The sequence below is a fragment of the Leptopilina heterotoma genome, unplaced genomic scaffold (assembly GCF_015476425.1).
Source record: "Leptopilina heterotoma isolate Lh14 unplaced genomic scaffold, ASM1547642v1 Lhet_65, whole genome shotgun sequence".
Lineage (NCBI taxonomy): Eukaryota > Metazoa > Arthropoda > Insecta > Hymenoptera > Figitidae > Leptopilina > Leptopilina heterotoma.
The window spans coordinates 2,047,729-2,067,399 of record NW_025111152.1 but is presented as its reverse complement, the minus strand read 5'-3'; the positions used below and the strand labels follow the sequence as shown (position 1 = coordinate 2,067,399).

General features: G+C 29.2%; 1 protein-coding gene across 4 annotated transcripts in view; it reads right to left on the bottom strand.

The window, feature by feature from the left end:
- LOC122510001 (mediator of RNA polymerase II transcription subunit 13) overlaps positions 1–19,671 on the bottom strand; it is a 72,508-nt gene that overhangs the window by 7,325 nt on the left and 45,512 nt on the right. For all 4 annotated transcript variants that reach the window (XM_043624373.1, XM_043624376.1, XM_043624374.1 and 1 more), the window contains exons 7-9: positions 8,822–9,031; positions 3,274–5,034; positions 1,796–2,183 (exon numbers count right to left, since the gene is read on the bottom strand). In XM_043624373.1, coding sequence (XP_043480308.1) covers positions 1,796–2,183; positions 3,274–5,034; positions 8,822–9,031 — 2,359 coding nt within the window. The remainder of the gene's footprint in view (positions 1–1,795; positions 2,184–3,273; positions 5,035–8,821; positions 9,032–19,671) is intronic.

Below are 19,671 nucleotides of genomic sequence, written 5' to 3'. Positions count from 1 at the left end.
TTTAACAATTTTTTTTGGCAAAGTAATTTAATTTTAGTAAATCAGAATTATTTGAATAATAAGAATTTTAAATACACTTTAATATTATTTAAATACTTTTTTAATTATCAACTGAGAAATATAAAAAAAATTTACCTTAAAAATTAACCATTCTTCATTTTATCGGGATTTTGAATGTTTGTAACTTCGTTGGAGAAAAACCGATTTATGCCAAATTTTTGGAGCATGTAGATTGAAACAATATCTTCCTGCTGCTAAAATTTCGCGATGGGTTTTGCACTAGTCTTCAAAAGAAATTGATTGAAAAAAGTGTTTATTTTGAAGGTTACAGACAAGTATTATAACTAACTTGAAGTTGGTTTGCTACTTGCGATAAAAGTCAAATTCAAAATAAAACGATTTTTTTAAAGTTAGTTTAAAACAAACCAACTTCAAGTCAGCTATAATACTTGTCTGCAACCTTCAAAATAAACACTTTTTTTTAATCAATTTCTTTTGAAGACTAGTGCAAAACCCATCGCGAAATTTTAGCAGCAGGAAGATATTGTTTCAATCTACATGCTCCAAAAATTTGGCATAAATCGGTTTTTCTCCAACGAAGTTACAAACATTCAAAATCCCGATAAAATGAAGAATGGTTAATTTTTAAGGTAAATTTTTTTTATATTTCTCAGTTGATAATTAAAAAAGTATTTAAATAATATTAAAGTGTATTTAAAATTCTTATTATTCAAATAATTCTGATTTACTAAAATTAAATTACTTTGCCAAAAAAAATTGTTAAATATGATGGATATTTGACATTTCATACAGAAACTTAAATAACATATTTTACAGTTTATTATAAATTATTTGATACTTTTATCAAGTTTAAAACACAAATTCAGTCTTTGAAAATAAATACCTATCAATCGCTTTTTTTATATTTCTTAAAGTGATTACTCCTTTTTTAAATATTTTGTAATGTCTGTCAATGTAACCTTTTTTCATGTACTCTCAATTTATAACATCTTTTTTTATACGAAATGTAATTATTTTTTACAAATCATTGTTCATTTCGTCATCCCAGAACATGTAAGAATATTTTCCCTGAGTATTGACATTTTTTATAAAGGTCAAAAATACATTAGGCGAAATAAAATGGTTTGACCCTTAAATGTTATACTTTTACTGCGATTAAAATGTTAAAAAAATTTCAATTTAAAAACCTTTTAAATTTAATTTATTATTTCTTAAATTTCCTGTTATAACGCTTTTAGTATTCAGTTATTTTTTAAAATTTTAATTGAAATTCTTTTTTAAACCAATTCTTAGTAGAATTCAACGATAATTGAATTTAATTATTTTGCAAATTTTTAGTTTTAACGAACTATTTATTTCATTAACATTTGGTGAATATTTTTTAACAACACTTCTTTTTCTATGCTTTTGGGATCGCTGATTACGAATTTGGAGTCAGATTTGAAAAATTCAAAAAATTCAAGTTGGTGGACATTTTTTTCAAAATTGCTCATATTCGCTTGAAACTTATTAATCGGGGTTATTTTTTTGTCCATCAGGAATTAAAATTTTAAAATGTACTTTCAATGTAAAATTTTTTGAAATTAAATTATTTCTAAACTTTTAACTGAAATTCTTTTTCAAATCAATTCTTATCAAAAACTTTTATAGGAGAATTGAATTTTTTTATATAAAATTTTCTTATTTTACTATTTTTTGAAAATGGTGTTATTTTGATCTACACGAGATGTAAAGAAATAAATAAGAGAAATGTAAAGAAAACGACTCCACTCACCAATAGATTCAGGCTTACTGAGCGTTCCATCAGGAGTAACGGGCATATTTTCTGCTGGCGCAGTTGTTGCGTGCTGTTGCTGTGGTTGTTGCTGATGCTGCTGTTGAGTTTGCGATTGAGACTGAAGTTGCTGCTGTTTATTAGAATGATTATCTCCAGTGTCTAACAAACTTCGATCCTGAATGACTTGAGTCAAATATGGAGCTAAACGATGATTACAAACTGTAGCGTAGAGCCGTAACAATTCTCCTATTTGATTTTCACCTAATAATTTGAACCAGTCGTCGACAGGTTGTTTGGAGAATTTTTCAGTTACTGATTTTCCTACTCGAAGAATACCATCTCGTGAAGCTTTTGAAATAGGAGTGTGCCTTCCCAAACGACAAATCTGCAAAATTTCCATTTTTATTCATTAAAAGTTCATGGAAACTATTTTAAAATTATGTACACGTGCTTCTATCGATTTTAAAATCTTAAGAATGTATTCATTATGTATCAACACTCGGTACCTGAATTAAATATTATATTTAAGCCAGGGCATAAGCATGATCAAGTTTACTCTTCGAGTTCCTGTAGCACCACCCTTGCATGTATGTAACAAGGTTTGTGACTCTAGGCTCGATTCTCAAAATATTTTGGAAAATTGATTTTTAATTTGCCTAAAATTCTAGTATTTCAACTTTAATTATTATTACTTGTTTTTCTTTAATGTTATTAACTTTTTACACTTTCGTTATTAAGATAGACATCGGAATTTTTTATAGTTACATAAGAAAACAAATAAATTTCAATTTTTGGTTCAAAAGAGATAGTATCGTCTCCTAATGTAACTTTTTTACTCTGAATTCGTATTTTTTGACAGATTCTTTAAAACATTTGATTTCTAAATAACTCTTTTTTCAATTTAATTTAAAATAAAAATTAAATTTAACGTTTATTGGAAAGGAAATTGCAAATATTTTTTAAACAGGCCTCAGATCGACTTTGAAACGCAAACCGAAGTTTTTTTAGTCGATTTGAAGTGAGGATCAAGTTTTCAAAATTTGCTTATAAGCATTTTTTTATTTTGAAAAATTGAAAGAAATGATTTTCTCACATAACCACTACGGTTAATTTCAAGATAGAAAATTTATATAATAATCTATTTCCATAACAATGCTTTCTTTATATAAGACGTTTTATTTTAGACTAGCAAATGTTACGCGCGATACATGATATTCAGTTTAATATTATTATTATAAAATTCAAACTCGAAAATTTTGAACATACTAGAATTTTATTACTTTTGAAAATAATTGAATTTCTGCAATCATTTGTAATTTCTCTAAAATTCTCCAAGTTATATCGTAAAATTTACGAACTTTTCGTCTTTTCTCAATCAAATTACGGACTTTACGGACCTTTTTTTTAAAAAAACTGACTTTTACGGACCTTTACGGGATTTACGGTAGAAAGAATAGAGTAAAAGAATACTGTACCTCATAAGTAGTAGAAAGTTCACGAAAGAATGTTTTAACTTTCTTGATAACACATTCATTGTCAGGCGCTAATATGACGTACGCTACATCTCTAGACCCGGCGTATGGTTCCAGTAGAAGCTTTTCCCAATAACTGAGAGCGTACGGTGAAAGTGAAAGCCAATCTCTGTCGTAGCCGACGACCAAAGCCGGGATGGGTTGCGGCTCGCAGCGATCGTCAGTACCTCTGCCAGCCAGACGATGGAACTGCCTCCAGGTAAGTGGCCCCGTAACAGTGTACGGCGCTTCCCACATGCGAGTGGTGCACTTCTTCTGCACCGCTTCCTGCAAGAGCGGCTGAAGCACCCTCATCATCCGAACAATGTCCCCACTGCACTGCGGCCCCTTCGCGCGCAGGAAAGCCCACTGATGTACGCCGCTGTTACGATTGATTCGCTCGTTGTGAGTGCCGTCCATTTTGCCTTGGTCTAATGCCGTCAGGGAAACCTCGTTTCCATCATTGAACTCTAACACATTCACTGTGGGTAGCCAAGCGGGATAACTCTTTGTCATGGCGTAAATTCTTGACGCCCTATACAAACTACTGGCTGAGCTTTCAACAATTAAACACTGATCTCTCAGCAGATCCAAAATATCGGGCGGCAATGAATCCAGAGCTTCGGGTATCTTACTGCCATTGCAGGAGAAGGGGGCGAGGGAGCCCTTCTTCTTCTCGGCGGGATCCTCGGCAATTCCCGTTATTTCCATTTCGTCTTCATAGAAGAGTCCAGCTTTATGAGACAGTCGTCGATTAACAACTGCACTGAAACCGCAACTACAACGAATTTGATCGTCCTCTTGAAAGAAGCTGTTGTTTGCTGACCAGGAACTCGCCAAGTAGGTGCCAGCGTCAGCGCCCTTGATGTTGCCCACCACCTTGGGACTGGCATTGCAGACGCACAGACTGCAACTGTCGAAGTTGTGGTCCCGAAAGATGTTGAGGGCCGTGTCGCCAAGGAGAATGTTGACGACGAGGGAATTTGATTCGGGCACGCGGATGGGTCCAGGAGTGTCGGCCTCGATGCTGTTTGGATTCTTGTTGAGATAGGAGGACGTGGTGGAAGTGGCGGGGCTGGGTTGGTCGTAGGGTGGTGGCGGCGGAGGTGGAGGAGGCGGAGGTGGTGGTGGAGGCGGTTGCCTGCCCGACATGGTAACGTTGTGTCCGCCTCGGTAGGGAGTGCCCGCCGGTGCTGGACTCGGTGGGCACAGCAATTGTTGCACTGAACTCGGCCTAGTGGGTGGTGTTGTTTTCTCGGAAATATTGGACGTTGCATTGCATTGCCAAGAAGGTCTGTAGACGCAATGCGATGGCAGTGAGATGGGCGAAAGAGCTTGGCTCGGCAAGTTGGTGAGAGGAGCGTATTTCGAGGAGCCAACGAGTTTGCAAATTGTAGCCGGCTTGAAGACGTACGACCAATCATCAATCGGCTCTTCAGGTGGAGATCCCATGTTGGGATAAATGTCTGGAAGGTGCCTGAAGGACCTTTGAGAGGTAGATAGTTCCGATTGATCCAGGGGCATGTCACTCAACTGGCAGGGCGATGCCACCGGATTGTGCTCCAGGGAGGGTGGAGTGGGGAACATTTTTGACAACTCTTCTGGTCTCAGAACACTCACGTTTCGATTGTTGTGTTTGTTTATGCTATCCAATTTTGATTCCTCATGCAAGCCACCTGATTTATTGGACCCAGGCGGTGTTTGTATCTGTAGTTGATTTAAATTCTGAAAGGAAAAAAGCATATGTTTTCAATAACTTATAAATACTGCCGTGCAAAATTCAAACACCGTAATTTACTTCTCAGTAACTTTTCAAAGCAAAGCTATGAAAGTTCAAATAACTTCATGGTGATTTTCGTAACAATTTTCTTCAAAAAATTAAGTTACGGTGTTTTCTTTTACATGGAAAAATAAATCATTAATGCTTCATAAATAAAATAATAGTAAATTTAATCTAAAAGATATATTAATATCAGTATGAAAAATAAATAAATAATATGTTGTTTTTTTCTAATTTCTAGAAACTAATTCTTTTTATTTTCTTATTTTACGACAAAAATTTCCATATATTATATCACATTGAATTATTCTTTAAAGAAAATAGAATTTATAGTGACAAGTATCTTTAATCAAATTTCAATAATTTAAATTTTTAATAGACTTTTAATTTAATGTTTTAACAGACTAATGAAAAATCAATTGCTCTCGTGAAATTAAAACTTTCTCTTTAAGAAGAACATATTCAGTTTCAAATGCTCATAATTACTTCCATTTAATATTATCAAACGACTTAATGTAAATTGAAAAAGTTTTTTCTGATTTACTCTAAAAGTTATTAGATACTTTAAAAAATATTCTATTACAATTATAAGGTAATTTACGTGAAATATCCCAAGTTAAAACTTCAACTTCTTGGAAAAATTGAAACTCGGGGAATTTATTGTTCAATCAAGTAGAAATGTGACCTAAAAAACATTTTTAACTTTTTCGAAAATTTGGAGGGGGTAAAGGGGGGTTAATTTTACCAATTTTGCTAAACACCGTCTACTTTTTCAATTTTTTCTGTATATGGGTGATTAAATTTAAAATGTCATTTTTGATCCTACTAACTTTGATTTATCGATGTTGGATTTTGAACTTAACGATACTCTATTTTGGTTGACTAGAATATATGATGGACAAAAATAATAGTGGTCGAGCAGGTGGAAGCAAATTTTAATTTTCACCAGGTGAAAAACGATAGGCAGAAATGATAAGAAATTTTCTGTTTTCGTTTATTCTTTTCTCAAATAAATTCTTACAACTTTAAAAAGTTAAAATATTTCAAATTACAATAATGAATGTTTCAACATGACTTAAAAAATATTTGTAATGAGTTCTGCCATAAATTAATATACTTTTGAAGACCAAAAAGACATATGAACATTGAGGGACATCACTGACATTTTTGAAAGATTTCACTGATAATTTTTTTTTGAACAGTGAGAATAAAATCAGCTTATAAATTACAATCCAGTATCAAATCTTCATTAACTGCATATAAGGAGTAAATTTAACACAAATTTATTAAAAATAAAATAACAAGCTGCAAGAAACAGAATTTTGAGGGGACACCACTGACAAGGGACACCACTGACATTTTGATTCATTTCTCAATTTCGAAAAACAAAGACTTTATTTTTAAGTTAAAGTCGGTGCGGGTTTTAAACCACGTGTAATACCTGAAAACGAGATTCAATAATATTTAAAAAATATTAATATTATAAACAATTTTTCGATGGGGACACCACTGACATGGTGTGGTCGACAAACTGATACTTGCTTTCTGCCACCAACCGTACAAGTTATAGATGTGATAGAATCTTGTAATGTTTTTTCTTTAAGAAGCTATACATATCACCAATACTATTAACGCTTAATAAGGCAATTATCTGCACTAGGTTATTTAAATATCAGACATGATATTGAAAATTTGCGATAATTACTTAAAAATATGAAACTTACGGACAGGCGATTTTGATTTTTTTTCTAGCACTGGATCAAAATTATTCTGCCAGCACAATTACTATATAAAAATATAGACTCTTAGCTGTACAAAATAATTTTTCTGGTACTTAAAATGTGAGAATCAACAATTTTTATTATTAGGTAAAGTTCTGATTTCTTAAGTGCGGACAGGGGACACCACTGACATTTTGCTTCTAATTTTTCTGCTAAATTTTTTCAGAGAATTTCTAGCGACTAAGAATTATTAATTTAAGTAAAAGGAGTGACTAAGAAAATTAATTGACTTCAAAAACTTTAATATATGAACTAGTATTCCAGATTTTTGAGCAGGACATGAAAATGACATTTTAAATTTAATCACCCATATACATGTAATGAGAAAAATTCTGTTCAATATCTTTCTGGAAGGTTTTTTCATGCTCTTTTCAATGGTGAATTTTATTTTTTAATATTTAAAAAATTGACCCTAATCTTTGATAATTAATATTTAATTTGCTATTTTCACAAAAATCGGTCCATTTTATTTGAAAATAAATTATTGCAAACGAATGTTTGTGTGAAATTTTATCAAAATTTTTGTTTAATAATTCAATTCTTTTGGGAAATTTTATTAAAATATTGAATATTAAAAATCATTGAATTAAAAAAAATTATGAAAAAAATGGAATTTTATTACTTTTAAAAATAATTCAATTCCTGTGATGAATACTATTATTTTTATAAATATAATTGAATTTTACAATGAATTTTATTCAAAAGTAATTGAATTTTGTCGAAGAATTTTACTATTCATTTATAAAGATAATTGAAATGTTGACAATTTTTTTTTAGATTTTTTGAAAATAATAAAATTTTTGCGAAGAATTTTGTTAATTTTGAAAATAATTGAATTCTTGTGATGGATATAGTTATGAAAATAATTGAATTTTGCAATGAATTTTATTAAAATTCCTGAATAGACTTGAATTTCGGCGAAGAATTTTGCTATTTTTAAATATAATTGAAATATTTACGAGAATTTTTTTTTAATTTTTGAAAATAATTGAATTTCTGGAAAGAATTTTGATATTTATTAAGGTAGTTGAATTCTTTTAAAGAATTGCGTTAACATTTTTAAAATTGAAGCTAATTTCAACAAATTTGAATTTAAAATTGAATTATTTAAATTAAATTTGAAATATAATTAAGTTAGGATTTAAAATAAATTATTGTCAGAAATAGAAAAAATTGAAGGTTTTTTTAAAATTCTTGATAATTTCACGGTTTTTGAGGAAAACAAAAAGACACAAAAATTCAGAATTTTCTTATAAGTTCTATATATTTAATTTTTTCCATTACTTTTAATAAAAATCCCTGACTTTTCCCTGAATACCCTTACCTGTGGCAACCCTGATCTTACAATTCCAAAAATAAAGAAAATTTTTGTAGAAAAAGTCTTAAGATAATGGAATATTAATATTTAATAGAAAAATTTGTATTCTGAATTTTAGTTTTAACCAAACTGGTTAAATATTTTTCGAAAGTGAATAAATGGACAATTTAAAATCAGACTCCTTAAAAAAGCAAAATGTATTTGCAAAATATAAAAAACTTTGAAATTGTAATTTTAGACCAGAAAAAAAATTTAACAGTCGAAAATTTTTAACTTATCGTTAGATAATTTAATTACTGCTTTGCGTTCACTAATTTATTATTTATAAGCAATTGACCAACTAGCCTAATAATAACTATTGTCATTCTTTATTATTGTCTTTCTAGGCACACCTTTATTTTGTTACTAGTAAAATGTCACAGCAAAAAGAAAAGAATGTAATTTTAGCAAGGTAACATATTCTTTTCTTTTTGCTGTAACATTTTGCTAGTGACACTATTAACATTTTGTAGCAGACATCGAATAATAGCCCAGGTTTAATAGCAAAATTTTCAAAATAAAATGCCTTTCTGTGTAGTGACTAATTAAGAAAAACGAATGTCAAGTTTCAACATGCATACTATGCATACTTACAGTCTCATCACTAGAAGTATCAGGATCAGAGTTGTCGAAAATTTGATCTAAATCTTTGTAAGATGCTTGAAGTCCTTCGTTAGTGAAAAGGGATCCAGGTTTCGGAGGATCGTCCCGCGGCCTTTTTAGTCCATCGACTGAACCACCATTTTCATCTCCTGCTGCATCAAATTCATACGGATCTGGTCTTCCACCACTATTAGCAGCATCCTGAACAAAATTTTATTCATTCATAAAAAAACCACTTTACTGGTGAACTAAATTATTTATTTATTTTTTAATGCGTAACGCTTAAAAATGTGAAGATGCTTTTTGATATTGTAAAGTAATCAAATTCAATCATTTAATCGTTTCACCATAATTAAATTATAGGAAAGCATTTAGAATTTCTATTATCTGAACCAGGTCGCATTTAATAGTTCCAGTCGTAATTCAACAGAAAGACATTTAAAATTTTCTAATTTCTCAAAGTTAATTCTTAATAATTATTTTTTAGTAGAAAAATATTTGTAGAGTATTTGCTATTAATAATGGGAAGCATGAATGTCCTACAAAATTGATGAGTTTTCATTTTTATTTGACAGAATTTTATTAGTATACAATTTTATTTAGTCTTTATTTTTTGAGTTATTCATTTATTGTTTAATAGAATTTTTATTGAAACTAATTATGAAATAACAATTTTTATTTAATCGAAACCAATTTTCCTAATATTTATTCACACGAATTATTATTTAAGCGAAGTTGAAAGTGATCGAAAAAGTAGTCGACAGAAAGATTTTAATGCAATTTTTGAAATTCGGCAATCAGAAAATATTAAGAAAATTGTGATTATCCAATTTTCGTATTCAAGCCGAAATATTTTTGAAGGTTGTTTTCGGTAATTTGCAATTGAGGGTGCAGATTAAAGAACCGGTTATAAATCGTTGGAGAGCCATAAATTATAACCGGTTCTTTGATCTGCACCCTCAATTTCAGTCAAATGATATTATGATAATTCGGAGTTTTAAGAATTCTATTGAATAATTCATGCAAGTAAAAATTAGGACAGATTTATGTCTATTAAGAAAAAATTAGGTGATATAAAAATAAGTTTTAGTAGAAATTTTAAAGAATACTAATACAAAAAATAAAAGTATAGCTAACGGAAAATTCAGGGCCTGGCACGGTGCGTCTAGTCAAAATTAAATGAAAAATGATATTACCTCAAATTTTTTTGTTGATTCTGTATCCTAGCTCTATATAGACATATCTTATGAAGAAACGAAAATTGTAAGTTTAGCGCTTTTTTTTAACGACGTCAATTACATTTTTTGATAATTTTTACATTTTTCAACATTTTTATATCATTTTACTTCCTCATAGAGGAAGTATTGTAATACCAAAATTTTTCGAGTTCGATTTTTTGACATATCTTTATGTTATTCGACCTCAGGAGTTCAAAAATGACATTTTTAAAAAATGTCATACCGTATGTGTGTGTGTGTGTAAACATCACATTTTCATAAATATCTCGAAATCATGAAGAGCTTTTGGGTTGAATTTTTTTTAAATTGTAGATCTCACCTGCGGACATAAAGTGAGAGTACTTTCTGATATATTAATAAAGTTTAACTAAATTTTTTTTTTATTTTTAATTTTGCAAAAAAAAGTTTTTTGCCCATAACTTTAAAAAAATGTTAGAATACCTATAAATGTTTTTCCATAATTTTGTAGAGTTTTTTTAGACGCATCTTTTGAGCCGTAATTGAACATTTTTCGTCCATATTGGCCGGAGATAATAAACTTTTAAAAATCAAAAATTTTGGAAAATAAGACTTTTTTAAAAATTTTGTTGAAAAATGTAGATGTAACTTTAAAATTATCGTTACTAACTTGTAGAGCATTAAAAAACGCTTCGATTGACCTACTTTTGAACCTAATTCGATAATAAATTTCGAAATTATTGGTATTTTAAAAATCAAAAATTGTGGAAAAAGACATCTTCTCAACCTTTTTGTTTGAAAATTTTTGTTTAACTATTAAACTATTATAACTATCTTGTAGGGTATTTAAAAATACATTTATTGACCCAAAATTCAATCACTTTTACCATATTTATGAAAAGTTATTCATATATTTCTGTTATTATTACCTCTATGAGGAAGCAAAGTGTTCATGAAATGAGCACCAAAATTATAAAAAAATATACAACTTGGCAGCAGTTTTAAACTTTTAAGGGCTACTCTAGTTTACAATACTCTTCACTTATAACCACGCTTTTTCAAGAGTGTAATTATGTACATGTTATATTAAATTACTGTTTCGTTGTCAAATCAATGTTAGCGGGGCTAACCGATACTAAACAATAACAAAGCATACACTGAATGTGAAATACATCACTCTGTTGGATCTATATTTACTTTTAAGTTCTTACGTAATTATATATGTTTAAAATGATATAAAAATGTTGAAAAATGTAAAAATTATCAAAAAATGTAATTGACGTCGTTAAAAAGAAAGCGCTAAACTTACAATTTTCGTTTTTTCATAAGATATGTCTATATAGGGCTAGGATACAGAATCAACAAAAAAATTTGAGGTAATATCATTTTTCATTTAATTTTGACTAGACGCACCGTGCTGGATCTTAAAACCACACATAAAATTTCTACAGCGGTATTCGTTGGCCCCTGACATCTTATAGGAAATTTCCTTGCGCATCTTTTTTCTTCTCATAATTTTTTTTTATATTTATATCAGTTTTTGAGAAAAGCAAAAAAACCATTGTTTTCTGATATTAAGTTTAATTGAAATTTCCACTTCAACTCATTTTGAAATGAAAAGTTTTTAATATTTTTGCATGAAATTTACAGGATTTACAGGATTTATGTTATTAATAATACCTCATTTTTAAATTGAAAAAAATTATTAATTTTTTTGTTACTCAGTGTTCTACTAGTACATGCTAATTTTCAAACGCATTTTGAATTTTGAAATTCAAGTAAAGCTAAAAAAAAGCCCACATACAAAAAGTTCGGGAACCAAATACATGATAAAGAAAAGGACAGGGATAAATAATTGTCGTTAAATAATTGAAAAAAGTAGCTCATTTTAGTCCAAAAGTGTGCAAAAAAGTAACTTATTTTATTCTGGGTCATCACCAAAATTTAATTATGTATTTCTCTGATTTCTAGAAAAATTGTTAATTTCACTTCTTATTCTGGTTAACTTTAATTCTAAATTTTTGTAAAATCCAATTATTTTCCATCAGTTAGAATTCTTCAAGAATACAATTTAAAGATTATTTTTAAAATTAAAAATATTAAATTCTTTCAAATACCTACCTATAAAATTTATTTCAATGAAATTTTGACGGAAATTATAATTATTTTAAATTTATTGTTTTCGGGAATTCAACTATCTTCAAAAAACATAGTGCTTTAGTAATATCTTATACAATAATATGTTATTATATCTTATTATATTAATAACTTAATTAAAAATGTTAAAAAACCTCATTTTTCAGAATTTCTAAATTAAATTAAATGCAAAAATTCAATAATTTTTGTTAAGGGTCAGACCATTATATTTCAAATAAAGTCGTTGCGGACTAATTTTTAAAAAAATTGATACTTTTAGAAATGAATCTGTATGATCTCTGAAGAACGAAATGAAAAGAATTTTATTAAAATATTTATTATTTTTCTTAAAATATGAGTGTAAAGTGGAGAAGGTGCGAAAAAACGGCACTTTTTTAGCAATTAGAAAATATTTAAAAAAGTATTAAAAAATTCTTAAAAGTGCAAAAAGATTTATTGATTCATGTTTAAAATTATTTGATTAATTAATCTTTAATAAAAAAACTAGTAAAAATATAAAAATAATATAGATAAAATATGTTTTTAAAGTCGATCCGTCAAATAACCTAATTTTGACGTTTTTATCAATTAATTACGAGAAGGTGGAACTATTGAATTAAATAAAAACTCACCGAATATAGAGTATTTTTGATGAACTTTCAGGATTTCTTATAATTTTTTTAATTTTTCCTATAAATATACAAGAAATATTGAGTTGAAAGTACGCGATTTCTGAATTGTTGCGTACTTTACAACTTAATAACTCCGTTAAAGAAAAATAAAAAAATTTGGCACTTTCACAACTTCTAAATCACAACGAAATCTATACACTCAAAAATTTTCTTTTTGGTCCCGGGTCTAATTTAAAAAATATAGAGGTTTAAAAATTGCACACTTTTTCAGGTTAAAACTATTTATTTTCTTAAAATTGAAGTTGGTTTTTTATTGTAAATCACGTTCCGATCATAGTGTTTAAATTAAAAGCCAACTTCAATTTTAAGAAAATAAATAGTTTTAACCTGAAAAAGTGTACAATTTTTAAACCTTTATATTTTTTAAATTAGACCCGGGACCAAAAATAAAATTTTTGAATGTATAGATTTCATTGTGATTTAGAAGTTGTGAAAGAAGGAGTTTACACCGTAAGCCTTAAATATAAGCCTCCGCGAGCATAAACGGATATGCCTCCATGAGGATATACTTGCGTCTGCGCAAAGTGTTTGCCTGCAGCTGTGTTGTGAAAGAGTTTGCCTTGACCACGTGTTCGCGCAGGCGCAAATATATGCTCCTGGAGGTATATCCGTTTATGCGCGCGGAGGCTTATATTTAAGGCTTACGGTGTAAACTCCTTCAAAGTGCCAAATTTTTTTATTTTTCTTTAACGGAGTTATTAAGTTGTAAAGTACGCAACAATTCAGAAATCGCGTACTTTCAACTCAATATTTCTTGTATATGTATAGGAAAAATTAAAAAAGTGACAAGAAATCCTGAAAGTTCATCAAAAATACTCTATATTCGGTGAGTTTTTATTTAATTCAATAGTTCCACCTTCTCGTAATTAATTGATAAAAACGTCAAAATTAGGTTATTTGACGGATCGACTTTAAAAACATATTTTATCTATTATTTTAATATTTTTACTAGTTTTTTTATTAAAAAATAATTAATCAACTAATTTTAAACATGAATCAATAAATCTTTTTGCACTTTTAAAAATTTTTCAATACTTTTTTAAATATTTTCTAATTGCTAAAAAAGTGCCATTTTTTCGCACCTTCTCCACTTTACACTCATATTTTAAGAAAAATAATAAATATTTTAATATAATTCTTTTCATTTCGTTCTTCAGAGATCATACAGATTCATTTCTAAAAGTATCAATTTTTTTTAAAATTAGGCCGCAACGACTTTATTTGAAATATAATGGTCTGACCCTTAAATAAATATTTAAATACTAACTTACTATTTATTTGTCCACAGGAATTAAATTTTTTTAATAATTTCAATGTAAAGCCTTCTTTAATTTAATTATTAATAAAAATTACAACTACAATTACTGTTGTCATAATTTAGTATTGATAGGTTTAGTACTATTGAGTAAAAAAAGATTTTACAAGAAAAAAAATTTTTTTCTTCTTATGTTTATGTTCTGTCTGCAGTTTTGGCTGTTATTCTCTGTTTCATTAATAAACATTGAATTACACAGGACCACAAAAAAAATTCGTTGAAAGGTTCCTTTGACCAAACCTGGTGTATTATATGTTTTTGGGGTCGCTGAAAACGAATCTGAAGTCCGTTTTGCTCCATCACGTCAGGATTTTTCCTAACCTCAAAATACATATCAGATTTTACGTGCCAAATAAAATTCTATAAATATTGACAGATTTACCTCAATCTCGGTATTAAGGCTTTATTGGGGATGCTGATTACGAACTTAGAGGCAGATTATCAAAATACAAAATGGCGGATTAAATATGGCAGTCGGATTTTAAAAAAATTCTTGAATTTTTACGAAACTTGGTATTGAGGGGTTTTTAGGGTCGCTGATTACGAAAATCTGATTTCAGATTTTTGAAATATAAATGAAGGATCTAATATGGCGGTCGGATTTATAAAAATTTCTTGAATCTTTACAGAACTTGGTATCTAGGTGTTTTTAAGGTCACTGACCAGAAATTCTTTTATGGGTCTGTATCCAGGGCAACTTCACGTTGTAACGTCGGGCAACTAAGTTATTCCGTTATATGCCAGAGTCCAAAAACCCACAGATACTAAGTTCTGTAGAAATTCAAGAAATTTTCATAAATCCGACAGATATATTAAATCCTTCATTTTTATTTTGAAAATCTGACTTAAAATTCGCAATTAGCGGCCCTAAAAACCCCTTGATACCAAGTTTTGTTAAAATTCCTGAATTTTTTAAAAAACCGACCGCCATATTTGATCCGCCATTTTGTATTTTGATAATCTGCCTCTAAGTTCGTAATCAGCAACCCCAATAAAGCCTTAATACCGAGATTGAGGTAAATCTGTCAATATTTATAGAATTTTATTTGTCTCACGTAAAATCTGATATGTATTTTGAGGTTAGGAAAAATCCTGACGTGATGGAGCAAAACGGACTTCAGATTCGTTTTCAGCGACCCCAAAAACATATAATACATAAGGTTTGGTCGAAGGAACCTTTCAACGAATTTTTTTTGTGGACCTGTGTTATTTAAATAAAAGACAAATGTTAATACAGTTCTACTTTATTAAAAGCAAAAATTAACTTCCTTAAGTTAATCCTTGAAAAAAATAATCAATTTTCTAATTGATTTATTAATTTTTTATTCATTTCAAGTTTAAAATTTGTAAAGGGCATCACAAAATAATCTCCACCGACGTCTACCGACTCTTAAATATTTTAGCACAAATTTAATAATTATTTATATTTTTATGAATTATCGCGAAAATTCCCATAAATAACTATATCTAATTTTCATAAATTATCATGAAAGAAAACATCAGGGACCGTTACGAGAGTTTATAGTTTCGTTTTAGTTTCTGAATTGACACAAAACTAAATTAACAAATTGAGTTTAGTTTGGTATCGACTCGAAAATAAATTAACAAACTGAATTTAGTTTCGTGTCGATTCGAAACTAAATTCATAAATTGATTTAGTTTCGTGTTGACCCGAAACTAAACTAAAAAAACTAAATTTTAAAATAAAAAAATTTAAAAGTGAACTTAATTTCCATGTGTATTAAATATTGAAATATTTTGTTTTTTGTTTAGTAATTTTTTGACTGACACTAAATAAATATTTAAGTTTTTCGGACTTTAGTTTCGAGTCGACACGAAACTAAACTAATTTGGTTAATTTAGTTTCGGATAGACACGAAACTAAATTGAACGTAAATTTTTAATTTAGTTTCATTTCAATAACGGTCTGGAACTAAAAAATCTCTTTTTCAATTTGTTTAAAAAAATTAAAAAATTATAAACAATTTTTCTGAACAGCCACGAATTTTTCTTTCTAGACTCTTTATCTTAAAAAAACATATTAATAATTATCATATTGATAACATTTTTTTTTTTAAGTTTTAGAAACGAAATTCTGCGCTACGTGGAGAATCACCCCAATAACATGAAAAAGTTTTATTTATCGCATTTAACAAAAGTTATAGCATTTTTGGATAATTATTTATTGTAAAAAAATGATAATAATTTCCTGATTTCCCGTTTTTCCTTAACTCATCGCCATCCTTCTTTAAACAGAATATTTTTTCCATTAATATGTATCAACACTCGGTACCTGAATTAAATATAATATTTAAGCCAGGGCATAAGCATGATCAAGTTTACTCTTCGAGTTATTCCTGTAGCACCATCCAAGCATATGTGGCAAGGTTGGTGACTCTAGGCTCGATTCATTAAGCTATAAGATTTTAACTTTCTTCTTCTTCTTTCTTAAAAGACTTTTGGCTTCGCCACTTGTCAGAACTATTAGAGTTTAGCACATGTATACGTCCGCATGAAAAGGGTCCACTTTGTCGGTTTAGATTCCGAGTTAATCGCAATTTACTAATTTTGAAAAAAAATCTCAATTTAAAAAATTTTTATTATTAATCCCTCTTATTTTGGAAATGAAAGGGGAAGGGGGATTTGAAACCTATTGATTTTCCATCTTTAAGGTGTATATGACTTAAAATAATTCTCACCTGAATTACTTCCTAAAAGAACTAGAGAAATTCACATTACAATTTTTAATTTCGTTTTTCTGAAAATGAAATTTTCGATATTTTCTTGTTATTCATAATAAAGTCCCTTCAAAAATTTTGTATGTCTACTTTCTCTTTTTTGATTCAAGTAACTCAATAAAGTAATATCCAACTGATTTTTAACTGCGTAAAAAAATCCGGTTCATTAATTAAAAATCGCATTTCTAGAAAAGGGACCACTTTGTCGAATTCTAAACTTATAAATTTTGTATCTTAAAGGTGTACTTGACTTGAAACAACTCGCTTCTGAACAATGCAATTTTTCTCGAAATGAGGTTCTTGGCATTCTGTTTTTAAGTGGCCAGAATCGGTTTAGGGAACAGTAAACTTAACTTAGAATAATTCCACAACAATTTTACATCTATAAAGATATCTAGATTTTTCCCTCATGTCCGAAAAATGTGTGAAAATTTCGGAAAACTCAAGAAAACTCAAAATAGTAAAAACAATCTATTGATGTTGTTTTAGAACTCAGAGAAGTAATTCAAATTCATTTCTAAATTATTTTCTGGTCTAGGAATAACTGTTGTAGGTATATTAATTGACGGGAGAGTCGGAAAATCTATAGAAAAATTGTGGAAATTGTAACAAATTGAGCTTTGATAGTCAATCAGTTTAGAGTTAAACAAAGTTAACTTAATTTATTTCTATAACATTTTTTGATCTTCCATCATATTTAGATTTTTCTCTAATATCAGAAAATGTGTAAACATGAAGGAAAATTTAGGAAAAGTCAAAATAATGTTTTGACAAATTTTCCATGGATTTTCAAACTTTTCTGGCAATAAGAAACCTACAACAATTCCGAGACCAAAAAATAATTTGAAAATGAATTTGTCAATTCTGAAACAACATCAATATATATATATATATATATATATTGAGTTTTCCTGAGTTTTCCGAAATTTTCACACATTTTCCAATATTAAAGAAAAATCTAGATATGTGGCTGTCCACGAGAAAACGCGGCTTAGCTCCCAAACGTGAATTTCACAGGGCGAGCGATTGAAGTACTACGATTGAAGTAAACTACGCTTGACATACCCATCTTTAAAACGATATATTATCGAAAGTAATTGATATTTTTAACTTTTGACTCTTGCATTTGAAAAAGCAACATAAAATCTGTCGATTACCATAAAAAACTCAAATTGATTTTTTGGACCTAAAAGCCGTGTTTTCTCGTGGACAGTCACATATGATGGTAGATCTAAAAATGTTATAAAACTAAATTCAGTCAACTTTGTTCAACTCTAAACTGGGTTTGACTACTAAAGCTCATTTTGTTCCAATTTTCACAAACTTTCCATAGCTTTTCCGACTTTTCCGTCGATAAACAAACCTATAACAGTTATTCGTAGACTAAAAAATAATTTAGAAATAAATTTGAATTTCTTCTGTCAGTTCTGATACATCAGCAATAAATTATTTTTACTATTTTGACTTTTTTTGAGCTTTCCGAGATTTTCACAGTTTTCGGACATTAGGGAAAAATCTAGATATCTTTATAGATGTAAACCTATTCTGACCACTTAAAAACAATTTGTTCCATTTTTCAATGATTTTTCATAAATTTTCCGACTTTTCCGATAGTAATCAAGCTTGTAGCAGTTATTTGTAGACCAGAAAATATTTTTAAATATGTTATGATATATTTCTATCCTTTTTAGGGTTCCGTATACCATAGGTGTACTGACGGAACCCTTATGAAATCACTCGTGTGTCCGTCCCAGCCACGCAAAATGGGCTGTCCCCCCCCCCCTAACTTCTACAAATCTCAACCTGGTGAGTTGAAATTCGGTAGGGATCTGCAGTTTCAAGTGCAGATTACAGGAAAAATATAGCGAACTTGATTGACGGACATATTTGCGAACGAGGAGGGAAAGAAATTCAATTTTTTCGAAAAAATTGCAAAAAATGACCCTGTCCCCCCCCTTTAACTTTTACAAATCTTAACTTGATGGGCTGAAATTCGGTAAGGATCTTCAGTTTTAAGTGCAGATTATAGGAAAAATATAACGAACCTGATTGGTGAAGATATTTGGGAACTAGGAGGGAAAGAAATTGAATTTTTTTGAAAAGATTGCAAAAAATGATCCTGTCCCACCCCTTTAACTTTTACAAATCTCAATCTGGTGAGTTGAAATTCGGTAGTGATCTTCAGTTTAAAGTGTAGATTACAGGAAAAATATAGCGAACTTGATTGACGGACATATTTGCGAACGAGGAGGGAAAGAAATTCAATTTTTTCGAAAAAATTGCAAAAAATGACCCTGTCCCCCCCCTTTAACTTTTACGAATCTTATCCTGTTGAGCTGAAATTGGGTAGGGATCTTCAGTTTTAAGTAAAGATTACAGGAAAAATATAGCGAACCTGATTGGCGGAGTTATTTGCGAAATTGAAGGGCAAGAATTTGAATTTTTCGAAAAAATTACACTGTCCCTACTTTAACTTTTATAAATTTAAACCTGGTGAGTTAAGATTCAGCTTGTATATTCTTTTTCAAGTGCAAATTATAGAAAAAATAAAGAGAATGTGATTGGCGAAGATAAGTACTATAAAAGAAAAAATATAAAGATTTATTAATAAAATAAAATAATAAAAATATTTATTCGAAATTTAAAAAAATATATTACTATTTTTTTAATTATTTTTTTCAAATTTTGTAAGAATTTTTGAAATAATTTTTTTATAAACAATGAGTTTTATTTTGGTGTACGGAACCCTCGATCTTAATGCGAG